This window comes from Coffea arabica, chromosome 8e, assembly GCF_036785885.1.
Source record: "Coffea arabica cultivar ET-39 chromosome 8e, Coffea Arabica ET-39 HiFi, whole genome shotgun sequence".
Lineage (NCBI taxonomy): Eukaryota > Viridiplantae > Streptophyta > Magnoliopsida > Gentianales > Rubiaceae > Coffea > Coffea arabica.
In genome coordinates this window covers 35,194,596-35,212,580 of record NC_092324.1, presented here as the reverse complement: position 1 = coordinate 35,212,580, position 17,985 = coordinate 35,194,596, and the positions used below count along the sequence as shown (strand labels likewise).

The 17,985-nt window shown below is 37.6% G+C and overlaps 1 protein-coding gene across 1 annotated transcript; it reads right to left on the bottom strand.

The window, feature by feature from the left end:
• Positions 1-1,321: 1,321 nt before the first annotated feature.
• On the bottom strand, positions 1,322-3,301 carry LOC113738815 (protein FAR1-RELATED SEQUENCE 5-like). The gene is made up of 4 exons (XM_027266086.2): positions 2,785-3,301; positions 2,562-2,673; positions 2,171-2,363; positions 1,322-2,056 (listed from the first exon to the last, which is right to left on the bottom strand). The coding sequence occupies exons 1-4, from the start codon at positions 3,299-3,301 to the stop codon at positions 1,322-1,324; spliced, it is 1,557 nt and encodes a 518-aa protein (XP_027121887.1).
• Between the last annotated feature and the right edge of the window lie 14,684 nt (positions 3,302-17,985).

Genomic DNA, 17,985 nt, shown 5'->3' with positions numbered 1-17,985 from the left:
ATCAATGGTGCCTGTATAACCTCGTCAACAAGTTGTAACAGCTTATTAACTGCTTGTAACGTATATATGCAGCATTCTTAGGTTGGGACAACCACTTAATGTCTCGTTCAAAATGTATAGTTACACATCATTAATCAAGCTTATTCTCGGGAAAGGCGACGTCAACGCGTAGTTGCAATCCCTGTGTGTTATTTCTTCCCTGAAATGCGTAACGATGGTAAATCAGCAAATATTATTAATAAAACATACGATTAATGATATACGATGTCCAAGTCTCCAATTAATAACATTACATAAATATGTGCTGTAACGATAAAAGTTTGTCACCTGAGGTGATGGTGCAAATACATGATATGCATCAACATCAAAGTGTGCTGAAATTGCCCCACGCTCCTCCTATATTATATAGTATAAGTAATCGACTGTTAACAAATCATTACCAGTGCCTATATTGCTCACTTATAAAGTTAAATTGGACTAGACATTATAACAAAAATGATATATCAGGCCATTAAGACATCTCTGACGGAGTTATGCTTGAAAAAAATAGAAAATCTGGGATGCATCCATTCTGTAGGGACACTTGCAGGAGGCCCCTGATTAGCCAAACGGTGGACCTTGGAATAATAAAAAATAATACGTTATTAAAGCGAGCATACGTTAACTACATAATTTGCATGATTTGACAGTTTTCGGGTGCCCACCATTACAATTAAAGAAAAAAAGGTAGCTCTACTACATGAACAAGAAAGTTTTATTTTAACTACTAAATGTATGCATACCGTTTGACTTTCATCGATATCGGGAGCAACAGCATTTGGAGGGCCATTCACTGTCTGACTCATTGAATGCGTCTACAAGTTTCGTATGGGCCAAATCATTGTATAAGACAAACAAAATACGTATATCAGAAGGGATGACGGCCGTAACAATATTATTACACAATGTAACATCAATGTAACTATTTATGCTGTTAGAAACATCCAAATAAAAGCAAGCGTCTTGTCCATTTTGTACTAACCGAAACAGAGTCAGTAGATGAACGGCATCCCATAAACATGTATTCCTCAAATGAAACCGATGTCGGCTCCGATTCTGAGGCCTACAGTATTGACACGGCAATAATATTATTTCATAATGAATGTTACCTAAACATTAGTTAATAGTATAACAATAACTTAGTTTTAGCATAAATGTTCCCCAAGTACCAAAATTTGATCCATACCGTAGTCTGTGTAGTTCTTGATAATCTAGATTTTCTTTTTACTCTGTCAAATTTATCGACCCAACTTCGCATCACTCTACTTTTTTTCCCACCGCCTCATTTTTTAATGCCTCTTGCGACTACTGCCTCTCCCATTTCATTTACAATTTCAATTTTATCTCGTTCCTCCATATTCAGATTTTTTTGATTTTGCAAAGGTTGCTCTTCGCTTTCTGAGAGGAGGAGCTCAACTCTCTTTGACAAATCGGATATGACAGTGATTACTACTTTGCTGGTGTCCTCCGACATTGCTGCTCGAGTTGAGACCTTAATCATGGTTGGAGCGAGCTCCCGATAACGAGTTGAAATCATTACTTTAGGATCAGCCACAACTTCTTGTCCTCGCCGATCAAAACAGTCTCCAGCCCGAGCTCTTTTTGTCCATCGCCTCTTAATGTATTCAGGAGAAATTATTTTTATGCCCACGGTATCAAACACCTTCAACGCGTGCCCATATAAAATGCCTTCATTCTCGTATTTTTTGCAACTGCAACGTACACTTAGATCATTCCGATTGAATACTCCTGTTCTTTCAGGTCCTCCATCATACCTCATGACCGCAAACTCCACAAACATCGCTGCATCTTGTTGTCTCAATATAACCATAGCTGTTGACTCGCCATATTCATTTTGGAATGCAACAAATACGGTTGGTGAATACGTTTCTGATGCATGCACAAGCATGGGTGTTTGCCTTAACCCTATCATGGGGAGCTTTTGCCTCATTTTATATTCTGCGATCAGTTCATTATGTCTCTTTTCATCAACCACCCGATTGAAATGTCTAAAGAACTGCACAAGATCATGATCCAGTTTCAAATGATTTTTAATTGCTGCATTTAGGCTTTCGCTAAGTTGGGTGCTTCGCATTCCCGCGGTCTATCTTTCTTTCATCATGCACCTTACCCATTTATCACGAATTCTATACAACCCGGAGAGCCCTTCATTATTTTTTTCAAGATTGTGTTCCTTCACCATCGCCTCCCACACCCTATTGAATTGTTCCACTTCTTCAAACTCATACATACAGGCACCAAACATGTATGGAAGATCACTATTTTCCTTATGGTGATTGCCAAGATGTTTCATAAAATTACGCCTTATGTGAAACGTACATAGACCGTGAAATGTTTCAGGCATGACAATTGAAAGAGCGGTTGCTATGGCGTGATCTTGGTCGGTTAGTATGGTACTTGGATGTTTTCCGTACATTGCTTCTAGAAATGTACCAAACACCCATTTGAAAGAATCTATCGTCTCATCATACATAAGGGCAGCACCGAATATCACAATTTACCTATGCTGGTTAAAACCCACAAATACTTCAAGTGGCCGGTATTCTTTATTTGTTTTGTAGGTTGTGTCGAATGTTACTACGTCTCCAAAAAAGTTGTAGTCAATTAACATTCCTGTATCAACCCAAAAGATATTCGTTATTTGTTCTTCACAGTCCAGCTGTACGGCATGAAAAAAGGATGGATTCTCGAGTGTTTGCTCTTGAAAATAATTCAGCATGCTACCTGCTTCTCCATATTTCAAGCTCCTTTCCCGTCTCGTTCGAAAATATCGTTTAAGATCATCTCGAGTATATCCCACATTACCCATCCCACCTGCTTCCTTTCCCATAAGCTCATGGCTCTGTTTCAATGAAAGCCCAGCATCCTCGCTTATTTCAGCTTGGAATCCTTGAGCCACACTCACTTTTCTTTGTGATGGCATCATGTGAGCACATTGAGCAATGTGCAACTCATGATTATGCTCTAAGACAAGGTCATGCACACGGTACTTCATTGTCCCTCTAAACAACACGATAACCATTTTAGCTCCACACCCTGTTTTCGTCGGCGCTCGTGTCCTCTTTGGCATCACATCACCTTCATACTTGCGTTTCACACCTTCTTTGCAGCAACTATATCTCCTAGACGTGGTCACGCCGTCTTTGTCTTTATTCAGATAGTCTTTACGTACACTGAAATCCATTTTAAAGGCATACTTGTTGTAAAACTTGTACGCATCCTCTTCACTGTTGAACTCCATTCCTAACTCAGGAGTCCCATTTTCTGCCAATTTGCTGCAATCCCTTACTTCTGCTCCTGCTAATTATGCATCAAACACCCTAATTTGCAACATTTCATGAATAGTATGTACATAAACGAAAATATAAATGTATATTACCATTTATAATGTGTTATGAATCACACATTACTCGTATACCAAATCCTATTATTACGCTTATCAATATGATTAATGATTCACATCACATTACTTTTACTCTAAGACAACGGCATTATCTATGTACAAATACAACTCCATGTACACTAACTTATACGGACTGTTATTTATTGGTCATACGATGTAAGTCTATTTTAACTGTATGTACATCCACGTTGGTGATTATATTTTGATTCTAGGTTCTTTAGCTCACTGGACCTTATGTCATTCGTTAATGACAACCGCATAAACCAACTCCACATTTTCTACTATTTCTACATTTTGAGGGCCAAACAAGTATTTTCTACTCATTGTAATATATTTCTTACATCATGTAATTGACTTACAACACAATATTCACCCATTTATTATTCACATATGTGTCTTTTCCTCTGCTTCACCTCATTCAACTCTACGCCTCCATTTTATACACGCTGTATGGTCAGGAGAGAGGTAAACTAATATTGCTCCATGAGCATGGACCAATTACTAGATGCACAATGATTCATATCAATTGTAATACGGTGGCAATAACATGTAACTAATTTACAACATGATGTATATTCATTCACTTGTTAAATATGACTTTGTTTCTCTCATCTTTCCCTAATTCCAGTCGACGGTTTACTTGAATACATAACCCTAAGTCTTCCAAAAACTACTGTCCCATCATAGTCCATCACTGAAAAGCTGAATGCTCACACACACACAGTTACGGTACACACATACAAATACAGTACAACTTCACTATTCTTCTATCATCTTCATATTATGTCTTCAGTGACTCTAATTTCATCCTTCCTTTAACAGATGTGCATTTGGGTGACAAATTATTGACCACAATTACTGACATGGTTCAGTCATGTTACCTTGGTCTGCTAATACGCTTCACGTTTCACCGAAGTCGGAGACGTAGCTGCTTCTGCTATTAAGTTGAAGGACAAAATCTGGTTTCGTGAGATGCTGAATTTCCTCTATTTGCTTCTACCTTACCGCCGCTCTTGCACGCATTCAGAATACATACAACGCTCTTATACCCAATTGGAGACCACAGCTGCTTCTGCTATTCAGTTTTACGGACAAACTTGGGCTTCATCTCTGTTTGCTCCTTCCATGCCGCCTGCCTCTCCACCCATTTTTCTGTCAATTGCTACCTTCATCAGAGTAGACTACACCCACTTCACCTAGAAACACCCAGTAGGTTGAATCCCACCCGAACTTCAACTTTCTACCTTCAGTGAGTGGTTGGTCAGAGTAGATTACCTTCACAAGCACATGAAGACGCTTCCCTCAGTTTTGTTTTCTGCGGCTAATTCAAAATTTCAACTTGAATTTCAAAAACCAATTCTCTTCCGTTTGCTCCGTCTGCTCCCGTTTGGAAGTCAACATTTTTTTATTTGGAAGGGTGTCGTTTTTGTGCCCTGCTTTAGCCTTGCTGACTTGGCTCATTTGTCTCCTCACGTTTTTTATTGTGAGGAGACCGTTCAGGAGCGGTCGTCTGAGGACCGCTCTTGCCCCGTATCCGTGCTTCATAGTATTGCTTCCAAGTACAATGGTGATGATGACAAAGCACGTTTCACCTCTGATTTTCATTACCTGCTTCAAAGACAAAGAAATACTTTTGGTTGATTTGATTTGCATACTTTTGCTCTTCTTCTTGTCAGTGCCTCATGTTTCTTTGTTTCATAGTATATTTGTTATTTGCATACTTTATTCCATAGTATGACGGGTTTTTTGCTTTTTTTAGTCATAATTATATGTCATGTCCTGTTTTGTATGAACAGAGGTTTGCACTTAATGCATTAGTTAAATTAGTATTAGTTATTTGCACTTAATAGATGTCATGACCTTTGGATTTATATTTAATTCATCCTTTGGTTCATAAAGGTCCACATAAATGCTTTTGAGCCTTTGGGAATTACTTTTGTATCCTTATTTTTTCACATTTACATTTTATATTTTAATACTAACTACATTTTGTTTAAATACATTAAATTTATCTTTGCAAAATACGTATTCTTTTTTATTCATTTATTTCTTATTAAATACCATTATTTGTTAGTGGAATAATTAATTTTTTATATCATTCTGATTAAATGTATTGTGTTTTTTTGCAATTAATATAGCAATTTTTTTTCAAAAATTTAACATTGAGAGCACTGCCACTACTATTATTTATTATTTTTAAAATAGTAATAATGCCTTTCACTATTTAATTGTTCAGTCTAAAAGAAACCGGACATTCTAAATTTATTTGAGGCCACTACCATTGCATTTAACTTTTTTTTATATATTAGTTAAATTATGCCCTCTTGTTACTTTATTTCATAGTATATTTCTTATTTGCATACTTTATTTCGTAGTATGAGGGGGGTTTTTTTTTGGATTAATCTTCTATACACTGACAGTGTATATACTTTCACCATTAGATGCATGACATATAATCCAAATTTGAATTTGAAGTTCAAATTTTGCATATGTGTCGTACATCTAACCGTGATAGTGTATACACTGTTAGTGTATACAAGATTTACTCTTTTTTTTTTGCTTTTTTTAGTCATAATTATATGTCATGTCTTGTTTTTCATGAATAGGGTTTGCACTTAATGCATTAGTTAAATTTATTAGTTATATTTATTGTTAGTTATTTGCACTTAATATATGTCCTGTCCCTTGGATTTATATTTAATTTATCCTTTGATTCATAAAGGTCCAAATAGATGCTTTTGAGCCTTTTGCAATTACTTTTGTATCCTTATTTTTTGACACTTACATTTTATATGTTAATACTAATTACATTTTGTCTAAATACAATGAATTTATCTTTATAAAATATGTATTCTTTTTATTCGTTTATTTCTTATTAATACTAGCCTTTATTAGTTGATTAATTAATTTTTTATATCATTCTGATTAAATATATTATTTTTTGCAATTAATAAAGTAATTTTTTTAAATTTAACATTTGAGAGCAAAAACACCGCTATTAATTATTTTTTAAAAAATAATAATGCCTTTCACTATTTAATTGTTCTTTCAAAAAAAAAAAGGACATTCCAAATTTATTTGAGAGCACTACCATTGCATTTAATTTTTTATATATATTAGTTATATTATGTGCAATTAAATAACAATTTCATAATTAATTTTTTATAACATTCCCCATGTATGTCTAATTTTTTTTTGTAGTGTATCAAGAATTTTTGGTAAGTTTGGTATTAGTAAATGAATATTTATTATTACCTTTTAGTTATTATTTGACCTTTTTATATATTATTAACTCCAAAAAGTTATGGGCAGGGTCTTCAATGTTATTCTGGTTTGCAAGAAGTCTTTTTTAAGTACAATGTTGTACCGGAGTCAGCAAGCTCCTAGTAGTTGCTTCCAAGTACAATGCTGACGACGACAAAGCACGTTTCATCTCCATTTTTTATTACCAACTTCAAAGACAAAGAAATACTTTTGTAGCATTTGACATTTTGACTTGTATACTTTTGTTCTTCTTTTTGCTCTTTTCTCCTTTTCTTAGCTCTGTCTTCCTTGTCGTGCTCCAGCTTCAATGCTTTTCAGGTTTGTTTCCATTTTGTTTGTTCTCTTTCCTTTTGTTTCAGTGTTTTTTTTACTATAAATATTTTAAATAGCTTTCATTTATTAGTGTATATTCTATATTACTGTCTCCTTTGTATAACATTAGTACTTGTTAAATGTCAAAATGATTACATTTCTTTAGTTTTTCTATTTATAATTTGGCTTAAGTTTTTCCTAGCCATGCAGTTGATCTTTCTTCCTGTGTTTGTTCGTGTAAACTTTGATCATGCATGTCTTACTTGTATGCTTTAAATTTAGTTGTTTTATTTGTTTGTTCCTATTTTTCTTTCTCCGCAAATTTTCAAGAACTATGCTTACTGAATTTTTTGAGATGAATAGATTGAATAAAGAGGCCCAAAATTTGAATTGTCTATATAGAGAATTTTCTTGAGCATTTTGTATGGACTTCATCTGCTAAGCTCGGGACAGAAAGAAAAAGGTTAAAAGTGATTGGAAGACTTGTTATAGTTTCTCCAAGTGAAGGCAAAAGGTATTATTTAAGGCTTTTACTTGCACATATAAAAGGTCCTACTTCTTTCGATGATCTATTGACAGTCAATGGTAGAAAATTTTCATCATATAGAGAAGCTGCACTAGAATTGGGTCTATTAGAATCTGACACATACATAGAGGATATTTTAGAAGAAGCAACTGCATTTCAAATGCCTTCGTCTTTACATTTCCTACTTGCAGTAATGCTTGTCTATTGTTTGCCATCAAATCCTAAAAATCTTTGGAAAAAATTTCAGTTGGAGTTCTCAAGAGATTATCAAAACGCAGAAAGATATAATGAATATGATTCCCTAGAGATTGCACATAAAGTTTTGGATGATATTTATAGGGCATTACAGCAAATGGGTAAAATTTGAATGACTATTGGTTGATGCCTGAAGATTCAGCTTTGACTATAATAAGCATTCAACCAAAGAATATACAGCCAACGTCAGAAGAACTCTTAATGCCTTCAATGTTAAATGATCAGCAGAGGCTAGCATATGATTCTATACTGAAAAAGGCACTTTGTAATTATACCTGGCAATTGGACGGGTTGCACGGGTTGATGTTGGGTTTTCATTTAAATGGATTATACCCAATTCGCCCAATATTAGGTTGGATTAATTTTGGGTTGGGTCATGTTGGGTTATCTCAAACTCATGACCCAAATATGATCTAATATATTAAATAATAGATTTTGATACATAAACTCTCTCAAATATATTTTTACATACCAAAAAAAAAATTCACACGCATAAATACATTTGCACATAAATAGATATATTTTCACACACTAAAACACTCACAGATACAAATACACACTCACTTTTTAAGTTCTTTTGAAATACATTATTTTTACACATACAAACACACTAAAATACACACTAAATACTTTCACAAATACACACACATACTAACTGTTTAAACTACTTGGATCCAATCACACTTTAAAGAAAGTTATAAACTGAAATTTTGGCCCAAAAAATAAACACAAAAGAATCATGCATGATAACACATCTGAGCCGTTGTAAAATGGAGAAATTAGAAATTAGAAATAAACACAAAATGAATCATGTTGCGTCCTAAAAGATAACTTCCGAATTTGCATCTGAAATTTATTTTGAATATATCATGAGTAGAATTTGGCATTTGATCCTCCGTTCAACATTTTTGTGTTATACTCCATATTACGCCATATATCCTTCACAATTAGTTGGCCATTCCTATGATCCTTATTATGGGTGTCACCTACTTCATAGTGTAACATGAAATATAATTCTAGTAAAAGCTTAACGAAGAATGCCAAGATTTAAATTATTCTTCTCTTATTCAAGAAAAACTTTAATCCGCTTGAGAGTCAAATTTGATGCTAACCAGAAATCTGGGTAGTAATATTTATAATTTGCACAAACTAGAGAAGACAATAGTATAAGAACAAGTTTTACATCTCTGTCAAATGAAAGTGGAAGTTGGGTAATGGGTACTCAACACAAATACCCAATCCGCCCAAAATATATTTTGGTTTTTATTACCCAACCCAAAATTGACCCAACACCCAAATTACCCAACCCAACCTCTGAAATTAGTGGGTGGGTTGGGTGGGTTGGGTGGGTTGTTGGGTTTTGGGCATAATTGCTAGGTATATTTGTAATCAAGGTGAATGCTTCTTTGTCGATGGTCCAGGTGGCACAGGAAAGCTTTTTGGTATAGTGTCTTACTTGCAATACTTAGATCACATGGCTATATAGCTATTGTAGTTGCAACCTCTAGAGTTGCAGCTTCTATCCTTCTAGGTGGTAGAACAGCTTACTCAAGGTTTAAAATTCCATTACATTTGTCCCACAATAAAACATGCCAACTGAGTAAACAAAGTAGAATTGCAAAGCTTGTTATTGAGGCTCGACTAATTCTTTAGGATGAGGCTTCAATGGCTAAAAAGGAGACCATTGAAGCATATGACAACTTGCTGCAAGATCTTATGGATTGTAATTAGGCATTTGGTGGAAAGAACTTAGTCTTTGGAGGTGATTTTAGACAAACACTTCCTATAATGGAAAATGAGCCTTTGGATGGTTAGGTACATTCTAGTATAGTGTACTCTAATCTTTGGAACGAAATGGTGAAAATGAAGCTGGTGCACAATATGCAAGCCATTCTGGATCCAACATATTCAAAATTTTTATTGCGCATAGGAGAAGGCATTAAACCAGTAGATCATAACAGACAAATCGCCCTGCCATGTCACATGGTTATTCCCTATGAGAACAATGAAGATTCTATCAATAGGTCATAACATAATATTTTGCATTTTAAATACTAAAATATTAAACTGTATGAATTAATTATGCTATGATTATATCTTTCCAACTTAACTACTATCATTCTAATTGCAATTATTTAAAAACAATAGGCTTATTGCCTCTGTCTTTCCTCATCTGCATTTATATTTCAAAGCTCCATATTTAATGATCAATAGATGTGTTCTCTCGCCGAAGAACAATGTGAGAACCCGTAAAACCCTAATATTTTTCCTAGGGTTTATTTCCCCTTAATTGCATGTTTTCGGCATTATCTGGCTTAGAAATATTTTCTTAGTGGATTTTATGAGCAATTATAGTTTTAAAATGATTTTTCTAGCATTGGAGAATTTTTAGAAAATTAAGAGTAAATAGTGGACGTGGGACCCACTAGTGCGAAAAGTTCGGAAAAATTCGGCCAATAAGGTTAAATTTCGGATACTGTTTAAAATTTATCGGGTGTTAAGAGATAAGTAGTGTGTGTGAAGTGATTGATGTGAGAGAGAAAAGAAATGATAAGATTGCATTTAATGTAGTGCCACTTGTCACCATGTCATTAGTCTTACTTTAAGAGTTACTATTCACCTTTTGACATTTTTTGACTTTTGACCCAAATAAGTAAATATCTTCAAAAAAAATTCACCAAAAATTCTCTCATTTTCTTCCTCCATGGCCGGCCCTCCCTAAGCAAGAAGAAAGACAAAACTCTTCAATATTCTAGCCAACTCCAAGCTCAAATCAACTAAACCACTTGCTTAACTTAGTTTTTACTCCATAAATTTCTTCCTTCTAGTGCTAGCAAGTTGTTTGGTGAACTTTGTTTGAAGAGCAAAGGTGTCCTACATCCCTCTCTCTCTTGATCTCTTGGTAAGTGTTGCTTGAACACTCTACTACCTTCAATAATGGTTACATGATGCTTAGAAGTGGCTTAAGTGGTTGAAAATGTGGTTTATCTCTTGGTTTGGCTTGTTTTGGTGAAGTTTTTATTTTATTGGGAATTTTTCTGGTTTAATATGAATTATATGTTGTGGCCTTGTATGATGAATTGTAATGGTTGATAATGACTCTATGAGGTGTATTGGATAGGAAAATGCAACTAATTTTGGATTTGGTGTGAAATTGAAAAGTTAGGGTTCTTAATTCCCCAATTCTGTCCGGTTTTTTATCACTGGGTTAGAGGCCGAATTTGACTTTGCTCAAAACATGAAAGTTGTAGGTATTGATGTGATGGAGATGCCTGTAAAATTTCAGGGCATTTGGATTAGTGTGGAGTGAGTTATGACGAAATTACTGTAGCTGTTCTGCTTTGGACAGAATGCGAAAACTGCGATAGTGATTGGCCATTTTGACTGGTTTTGGTTTGGATTTTGAAGTTGATGTCTTCTGATGAAATGTAGCTGAATGTCTTAGCTAACGTATGCCTTTGGAATTTCGGCATTTGGACTTGTATGGACTGAGATATACCGATTACAGTTTTCTGCGTTTGGCAAACCTGTTTTGGGAATTCTGGTATAGTATTTCGTATTTTCGTCCTAGTTAAGCTAGGAACTGGATTGAGTGACCTTCTACATTGTTGTAGCCCTGTTCCATAGCTTCGAAACGGTGGGTCTTACAACCCCAACCGATATTTGTAGTGAGAGTTGTACCATTACCGCATAATGAGTGTAAAACAGTTTTCTATTTGGGGCCAAGACTAAGGCCATTTTCTAATTTCTGGTTTGCTATTATGCTCATTTATGCATATGAAACCCTATTAGGGTTGTGAATTGGTGTTGTTTATGGCTCGGCATGGAGTCTTATTGTATGTGTTGCATGATTCTAGGGCGTGAAGGTAGTGCACGACGGCTTGCTGATCGTGGTACATGAAATACCACTTACTTGCTTGGTGAGTATACCACTCACTTAATTGCTACTATGTGGCTTTGTTAAATGTTATGTGATGCCTTGATGGCTTGCTTGGATATTGGAATTTATTAAGGTGAGGGTGTACTTGACCGCCCTCACCTCTTTTGTTATTGTCACTGAATGGCTACCGTTTTATTGCATTACTGAACTTGATATATTGGTTGATGAATTCCATTTCATGGAAACCGAATTGACGTCGTTTGGACGATGTCCAACGGCCTTACTGCATTACTGAGCTCAACCCCGTTTGGTAGTCAATTGGATCGAGCCGGCGAGGGCTTGGTCGTGAAGATTGAATTGCCACGGGGACTGTACTGGGGAACCTTGTGGTAACGAGACCCTTGGTTCCGGTAAACTCGAGTATTACCAACATATTACTGAATGGAGTGCGGGCCCGGTTGGGGGTATGTTGGGTGGAAGGAATGGAAGTAAAGTGAGGTCTACGGTTTGATACTTTTGACATTGACGGAGAGTCAATGAGGTTGGTTCAAGATTGCAAGCGTGGAAATGGGCTCTTGAGAGCCGACCGTATCCTTTTACCGTTTTGCTTCATTGCTTATTTGTGCACTTTAAATGAAGGTTCATTCTTATATGACTTTGATTGCTTATTGGGTAGTATACCACTGGGCTTTGGCTCATTCCGTGTTATTTGTTTTCCTTACAGGGATATAATTGCTTTTGAAAATGGACTGGATAGTCAATTGCCATACTGAGCTTGTAAATGTCTTTTGTATAGCTCTTGAAGTGAAACCCTAATGTATAACGGGTTCATTTCCTTTTGATAGGCAAATCGATTGTGTACTCCTTAATGAATAGTTTTGGCATGCCATTATGGTTGTAAATGTTGATTTCCATTGTACATATATGCTTGGCTATGGTTTAGATAAATTTCGGCTTCGGTTTTCGTTTTATTTTATTTTATTTTATTTTGTGTTTTGACTTGTTTGCGCGCGATGTTATGTTCCGGAACGTTTTAGATTGACGTAAACCGTACCGTTAGTCCTGGCGAGAGCTGGGCAGGCAGTCCGCTAACCCCTTTGGTTCGCCTTAGGGGAAGGTGGGGCTGTCACAGGTGGTATCAGAGCCTAGGTTTGAATTAGCCTGGGTGTAATAGAAGTGCTCGACTTGAGGGTTTTATTGATTATGGTTTTTAAGGTTATTCATGTTGTTTATTCCTTTGCTATAGGATGGATGCCAGTGGTGACCCGAGTGACCGTCCGGCAGGAGATCGTCCTCATAGCACGTTGCCGCCGATTAAGTATCAACTTAGGCAGAAGGGGGCCGTGGTCCGTTGGAGCCCGGCCAGCCGCGTTCGACAGTGTGGGTGTCGTAGCAACTTTGCCTACCCAAATACACTAGTTTTGTCGGTGGCAAAGGAACGTGAGGAGTTTGCTAAGGATAATACTAAGCTTGAAGCTGTGGTTGCTGCGTTGGAAGCTGAGGTGACTCAGGCTAAGGCGACCAATGAGAAGCAAGCCTCGCGTATTAAAGAGCTAGAATATGACGTGCAAGAGGTCGAGGAAAGAGTTGATGATCTATGTGATCAGTTGAGAGATGCACGCGAGCGCGAGACTAAGCGAGCTCGTAAGGTCAGGGGTCGTGCTGAGGCGATCCTTAACCTATGCGACGACGGACTCGAGGAGTCTAGTGACGAGGCCTCGTATGCTGGGGCCGAGGCTGGGGAGGAATCTACCCCATCGCCTGGGTCTCAGACCCCGGCGACTGACTAGGCCTTGATCTTAGAGGCTTCTTTTGGATAGGTGGTGGTTTTGGTATGTACATAGAGATAGGGATAGAGCCTTAGCTAATCGTTTTGGATGTAGGGTTAGCTACGTGTAAATTTCTTTTGATAGGCCTATCCTCGGGAGGATCGTGTATGTACGTACGTGCTTTGGCCGTACTTGACTGACTGATTGTAAATATGTGTTTGGCTTGTATATATGTGTGCTTGTGATCCTGTTTGAAATGCATCTATATGTGCTAAGTGAAAGTTTATGTGTTACTTACATGCTTTGTTACTGCTTTGGTTTAGTACTTTTGCCTAGACCAAGTATACCTTATGGAAGGAACACGAAGTGGTCGGGGACGTGGGCGTGGTAGGCAACCCACACCGGTTAGGGAAACTGGGGAAGCTTCTACTGGCCCAATTCCTGAACCCCAAATAGACCCCAATGCTCAAATAGCTGCTGCTATGCAGCAAATGACAAACCTACTCGCACAAGTAGTGCAACAACAGGGCCAAAACCCTAACCCTGGAAACCCCGGAAACCCTGGCCATCATATTGAGAGCGAAGATAGAGCACTAGAACGTTTCCAAAAGTTTTCCCCGCCAAAGTTTATTGGGGGACCCGACCCTGATGTTGCTGAGAAATGGCTGGAGAAGATGGTAGACATATTCGCGGCCTTACACTATCCGGACAAACGGCAGGTGACTTTTGCCGTGTTCCAACTCGAGGGGGCTGCCCGTTCCTGGTGGAACGTAATTAGGCAGAAATGGGAGCGGGAGCAGACACAGAGGACTTGGGTGAACTTCATCCGAGAATTTAATGCTAAGTTTTTCCCTCCTCTAGTCCAGGAAAGGAAGGAGGATGATTTTATCCGGCTCCGGCAAGGGGCTCAGACTGTGGCGGAGTACGAGAGCCAGTTTACCCGCCTGTCCAAATTCGCGCCTGAACTAATTATGACCGAACAACGACGCGTGAGGCGCTTTATTCAGGGCTTGAACGTGGAGATCCAGAAAGATCTCGCAGCGGCTCAAATCACTACTTTTAGCGAGGCAATGGAAAAAGCCCAACGGGTCGAGAGTGCACGGCTTCAGGTCCGAAACTTCCAGGCTAAGAAGCGTGGTTTTCCTGGGAGTACATCTGGGCAAGGTGAGAAGAGCACTCCCTCCAAATTTGGACGAGGCATGGGTGGTGGTCGACAGTCCGGATCAGGCAGAGGGACTCCGTTCAGGGGTGGTCAAGCTGGGCGAGGACCGAGGGGAAACACCCAGAGTGGCTCGGCATCGGCACCTCGTGGTCCCTGTGGGCACTGTGGAAAGACAAACCACACCGAGGACAATTGCTGGAGGAAACTGGGGAAATGTCTGCGGTGTGGAAGTGCGGACCATCAGCTGGCTACATGTCCGGTCCTGAAACAAGATGAAAAGGGGAGTCAGCTACCGCCGAGGACTAACACTGGACCAGCCAAGGGAGACGGATCCAAACCTAAGGTGCCAGCTAGGGTTTATTCCTTAGAGCCCCATCAGGTCCCAGATTCTTCCGAGGTGGTGGAAGGTACGATCCCTATTTTCCACCGCTTTGCCAAAGTTTTAATTGATCCCGGTGCCACTCATTCGTTTGTTAACCCTGATTTCATGTGTGGCATCGATATAAAACCTGCTAGCTTACCATATGACTTAGAGGTTAGTACACCTACGGGGAATCAACGGTTGGTGACTAGTATGGTTTATAAGGATTGCGATGTATGGGTAGGAGAGAGGAGATTTTTAGGCGACCTGATTTGCTTGTCTATTAAGGGGTACCTGTCGCGCCCCATTTTTTTTTGATAAAATAAATAAATGGTTTGAAAAAAATGTATTTTTTGATTCAATTTGTGATTGGAAAATGAATTGTTATTTAAAAGAAAAATGGGTCTAAATGGGGGTTTGAGAATGCGACGATTTGACCCAAAATTATAGTTTAAAAAGGGTTTTTGAAATAAAAAATCGGAGTCGCCACTTGGTAATGAGTTAAGGTGTACCAAGTCACCTAAAAAAAATGAATTTTTAAAGAAAAATAGGAAAAAATATTAAGAAACCCCTTTTAAACGACTCCTAGTCCACGTAAACCAACGAAAAAGGTTCGGGAGTCACATTTGACGAAGGGGAAGGCAAGGATAAAAATCCAAGGCACCCCTTCGACCTAGCCAAGGCTAGTTGCGTGATTTAATCAAATATTTTCTTGTTTTAACCAAAGAATTTATTACATTTGGATGTACTATATGAATGCAAACCCTAGACCTAGGGGTATTGGGGAAAATTTCTCTTCAAAGGTTGAATGGTGCCAATCACATTAATTGTGAAGCCCAATAATGACCCTTTGGAGAGGTCACGAATAATGCGAGTGGGATGCAAATGAATGAAATGCATGTATGCAATGTGAGGACATGAGTTTGAAAAAGTAATAAAAAACAATAAATATGTAAATGAAAATGTGCACGTGAGCGGGCAAGGTATGGTAGGTGAAATGATAATATGAAGTGCATGTGTGCAAGTGATGATAAAAGTGTTCGTGTGCAAGTGAAGAAACATAAAGGTGCACGTGTGCAAAATGGGAGGAAAAATGAAAGTGTGATGAGGGTATAAAATGGTAAAGTGGATTTGAAAATGCATGAGCCTAGGGAATTCATGCATATTGGGTACGGGGAGACCTAAATCGTGACTCAATTTGCCCTTTTATAGAGGGAATACAAGCGTGCTAAGGCTTAGAAAAAGCCACACTCGTCTATATCCCATATTTAAGGGGACCCTCAAGCAGATGAACCCTATAACTAGCATGAAATGCAAAAATCCTAAAATGGAGGGAAAAGGGGTTCGAGGGGCATGCAAAATGATAAAATTAAAAAAAATGCATGACATGTAATGAACATGCAAACATGTACTAACGAGGGGAAGTCCCTAAGGGTTTAGCGTTGGACTAGCCCATTCTATGAATTCCGACTAGCGTTGGACTAGTGGAAACGTACATTCATCCATCACATTCATTTATAAATATAGAAAGCAAGTAGACATGCAAAATCACTTATAACACGTAGCACATAACACTTAGCATGCTCGACTAGATGCAATAGCTTAATAAAGCAAGTAACACGTAACACATAGGCATGCAACCAAACTAATGAACTTATTACATTCACTAATTAAAACAAAAGGGGAAGGGGAAAATGGACCAAATTGCTCGCCAAAGCCCTATCTATTACAAGCCAAGAGGTGTACACATACCCCATTAAAAGAATAACTTCATGAAAATGAAAGTAAATGACATAAGTAAAAGGAATTAAGAAAAAACTAGGAAAGCAAAGTAGGCATGCAATTCACTTAACACGTTGGGTCATATAGGAGAGATAAACAAAGATAAAAGAAATTATACCTTCCCCTAATGGTAAGCAAATGAAGGAAAATGGCTTCAAAACAATAAAGAGGTCAAGGCATCAATTTAAAAGTAAAGTATAAGCAAAAACACCAAAACCCACCTAATTGCGACTTGAATGAGCTCAAAAAATGCTTAAAGACCAAGAAAACGGAATAACCCGTTCAATTTCCAAATATAGCATCTACTAAAGACCCAAAACAAGCATTACTCAAACATTCAAGTCCAAATAAATCGTTTAAGCACTTCAAAGATTCCAAAAATAAAGAAAAAGAGCCAAACAATGATTGAAGTTGCAATGATTTTAGGACTTAATTACAAGATACTAAAACATGCTTGGGCTATTGTGGCACAAAGAGAAACTTAGAGGGATCAAATTAATTGAATTCTTCAATTTGCTTGGGCCATGGTAAGATAAGGAGAGACTTAGGGGGCCAAAGCGTAAAGAAAAGGCCAAGGAATGGTTCAATTTGCACTTTTAGAAACCAATTACAACCATCAACAACCACTCAAGTCTAATTAACACATTTTGGGAAATTCACAAGCTCAAAAGCAAGGAAGGGGGCCAAGTCATGACTCAAATTGCAATTATTTTAGAACCCAATTGTAAGCTACTAGAACATAGTTGGGCCTTAGTAATATGCGGAGGAACATGGGGGACTGATTTGCAATTTTTTTTGAAACTTTTTACATGTCAAATTCATGCAACAAAGAAAACAACGTAAACAAGTTTCTGCAATAAACTTTCGGCAGCTTCCTCTTGTAAACTTCATGCCAGATTTTAAACAAACTAACTAACTAACACCAACTCTCAAACACCCTTGACAACTGAACATTTTTGTTAACTCAATCCCTTCATAAACAACCAACCCTTAAAATGAAATGAAAGATCAAATGATGAACCATATTGCGGCAGAAAATAGAACTTGCTGGAAATTTTATTTCCCAAAAACGCAGGTTCCCATCCAAATGCCTAATTTTGATCTAAACTTTGTTCCCCAGATACCAAAATGGAAAACTAAGCAACCAAAATAAGAACTTCCGCATCTAAAAAGGCCAAAAACTTAACAGGATATCACGCCACATTCTGAAA

Coding starts and splice junctions, on each gene's coding strand:
- LOC113738815 (XM_027266086.2), bottom strand. CDS start 3,301: ATGGAGTTCAACAGTGAAGAGGATGCGTACAAGTTTTACAACAAGTAT. Junction 2,674..2,784: donor CTTGAAATATGGAGAAGCAG/GTAGCATGCTGA, acceptor GGGTTGATACAG/GAATGTTAATTGACTACAAC. Junction 2,364..2,561: donor GTGGGTTTTAACCAGCATAG/GTAAATTGTGAT, acceptor GTTTCACATAAG/GCGTAATTTTATGAAACATC.